General features: G+C 39.1%; 1 protein-coding gene across 1 annotated transcript; it reads left to right on the top strand.

The window, feature by feature from the left end:
* Window positions 1–258: 258 nt before the first annotated feature.
* On the top strand, window positions 259–1,419 carry GPR15 (G protein-coupled receptor 15). Its single transcript, XM_007164055.1, has one exon. It carries the CDS (start codon window positions 289–291, stop codon window positions 1,366–1,368), a length of 1,080 nt encoding a protein of 359 aa, XP_007164117.1. The 5' UTR covers window positions 259–288; the 3' UTR covers window positions 1,369–1,419.
* Window positions 1,420–3,136: the final 1,717 nt, after the last annotated feature.

Raw genomic sequence — 3,136 nt, 5'->3', positions numbered from 1 at the left:
AAGTCAAAAAGCACCTCAGTTTCCTGGGCAAATGCAAATAAAGAAAACCATAACCACAACTACCCAATACCAATCAGGGTGGTGTTCCTTGCGGGCCCTTTCTGAGGATTGGTAGAAACTGTTTTTTAATCTCTGTTTTTCTGCGTGTCCCAAGATCTTTTAAGGAAGGGGGTGGGGCAGGGAGAAGAGGCAGGCATTGTATAAAAGAAGCTGCCTTGAGAATTCTAAAATTCATACAAAAACTTCCTAGGTAAGAAAATTTACCAGATTTGGCACCTGCTGGACCCAATGATGGACCCAGAAGCAACCACGGTTTATTTGGAATATTTCTATGTTACAAGCCAAAATCCTGATATTGAAGAGACCCACTCCCACGTTCCTTATACATCAGTCTTCCTTCCAGTCTTTTACACAGTGGTGTTCCTGACTGGAGCGTTGGGGAACGTCATTCTCATGAGTGCATTGCATTTCAAAAGGGGCAGCCGAAGACTGATTGACATTTTTATCATCAACCTGGCTGCCTCTGACTTCATCTTCATCATCACGTTGCCTCTCTGGGTGGATAAAGAAGCATCTTTAGGACAGTGGAGGACAGGCTCTTTCCTGTGCAAAGGCAGCTCCTACATGATCTCAGTCAACATGCACTGCAATGTCTTCTTGCTCACCTGCATGAGTGTTGACCGCTACCTGGCCATCATGTGTCCAGCCGTATCCAGGAAATTCAGAAGTAGAGACTGCGCGTATGGAGTCTGTGCCAGTGTCTGGTTTATCTCCTGCCTCCTGGGGTTGCCTACTCTTCTGTCCAGGGAGCTCACCCTGATTGATGGTAAGCCATACTGTGCAGAGAAGAGGGCCACTCCAACTAAACTGGCTTGGGGCCTGGTGGCCTTAATTTGTACGTTTTTTGCCCCTTTGGTGAGCATTGTGACCTGCTACTGTTGTATCACAAGGAAGCTGTGTGTCCGTTACAAGCAGTCGGGAAAGCATAACAAAAAGCTGAGGAAATCCATAAAGGTCATCTTTATCGTCGTGGCAGCCTTTGTCTTCTCCTGGCTGCCCTTTAATACTTTTAAGCTCCTGGCTATTGTCTCTGGGCTGCAGCAAGAACTCTACTTTCCTTCAGCTTTTCTCCAGTGGGGCATGGAGGTGAGTGGGCCCTTGGCATTTGCCAACGGCTGCATCAGCCCTTTCATTTACTATATCTTTGACAGCTACATCCGCCGGGCCATCGTGCGCTGCTTGTGCCCTTGCCTGAAGAACTATGACTTCGGGAGCAGCACCGAGACCTCAGACCTCACTAAGGCTCTCTCCAACTTCATTCAGGCAGAGGATTTTGCCAGAAGGAGGAAGAGGTCTGTGTCACTCTGAAAGGGACAGTGACATTTCAAGCTCTGTTGGCGGATCGGAGGGTTCATTTGTGTCTGAGACAAGGAAAGAAGAAAAGTATCGCTAGTGGTAATATTGCTTCATGAATACAAGGAAGTGTTCATTTTTAAAGAGACATCTAGAAAGTCTCTGTGTTCATGGACGTAATTAGGCCGTATGCTGTTTTGTTTTGTTTTGTTTTTCTTAGCTGAGTGGCCTTATTTGACCCTTGCCAATCAAGTTCACCAGGCAAAATACAACTCTTATGTTTTTGAACTCTAGGATAAAGGCTCCTGCTTGGGCCAGTTCCTTCCTTCATGGTTGTTAATGAACATTCAAGCCTTTTCCTCTCTCAGAACCTAGATCCACACGACCCTTCATACTGGGCTCCAAAGTGGGCAACATTTAAAGGATTCTGCCCACTTGTACCTGGTGAGAAATGTGGTGACAATGCAGGTAGTAAAAAATGTAATATACCTGTGCTCAATAATTAATTATTCCTGAGTAATGAAGTGAGGTTCTGGCCTTAATCTTTAAAACTTTATATGGTAATTCTATACCATCTTCCAACATTATCTTTCACCCTATACCATTCACAATAACTTTGGACTGGCGAGAGCTCACTGGGATAAAATCATTTTGTATTGTGTTTATGACTTGGGACTTATTTTACCACTTGGTCTTCAAGAGTATTTTAACAAGAAAGCATAGGACAAGGTTTGACTTTTATTTTCCTTATAAGATATGTTGGTTAAAATGGATCTCATTATAATGATGTAGTAACTACTTTTCAATGGGATTTTACTGTGCTCTTTGTTTCCATTGCCTTTATAAATTAGGATATGGCTTTGTTTTAATTACATGTTTTTAATTACCTAGTTATCTAGTTATCAAATAAAAGTGCTACTACTACTGTAATTGGAGGTCATCAAATGCTTAGCAACACCCTCGTGCAGATTATCATTTTGTATTTTAATTAAAGTGTTAGTGCTACACATTCCCTATAGCATCATTTGCTTGGTGTATGTAATTTCATGATTTGATCCAATAACATAGGAAGACAGGATGCTCTGTATTCAGCTGAAGGGAAAAATCCATAACAAAGATGTTACTGGTATTTTACATACATGTTTTTGAAACTCAGAGACCTTCTGGACTTCCTTACCTGATAAAGATTTACTGAGTCAATTTGTACCTATATTCCTTTTAAAGAATTTGAAGTGGAAAATGTAATTAGCAGCAACCACAAAAGGCTTTGTAGCAACAAACATACTATTGTAATATATCTTTTGGTTCAAGATAAAGTAGGTTATGTTTTTACCCCCACTGTTTACACAAATGAATTATTGCTTTATTTTTAAATATTAGATTTGAAGATCAGAGAAAGCTTAGAATCCTTTCAGAGACTAGGTAATTCAAGTTCATCCTATGTATCTTTCATATTAAGAGTAATTTCAAATATTGTGCATCTTCTTAGAGTCTATTCAGAAGTTTTTGGTTTTATAAATTGGTTAATTTATTACTTTCTCTTAAACTTTTATTAAATAAAAATATAATTTTGTTATAAAGGTATTCTTCTGTGTTGTATTAATTTCTATTAACATATCAATTAATACTGATATTCTAACAGACTTTTAATAAATTATCATAGATATAGAAAAAAAAGACTGTGTAAATCATAAGAAATAAAGTTTCTGGGAAAACTTCAAAAGTGCATTCAATATAATTAAATAGATCTCCAAAGGTTAAATAAAAGCAAAAATACAGAAAG

The sequence above is a fragment of the Balaenoptera acutorostrata genome, chromosome 4 (assembly GCF_949987535.1).
Source record: "Balaenoptera acutorostrata chromosome 4, mBalAcu1.1, whole genome shotgun sequence".
Taxonomy (NCBI): domain Eukaryota; kingdom Metazoa; phylum Chordata; class Mammalia; order Artiodactyla; family Balaenopteridae; genus Balaenoptera; species Balaenoptera acutorostrata.
The sequence above is the reverse complement of the archived record's forward strand: the minus strand, read 5'-3'. Positions and strand labels throughout refer to the sequence as shown.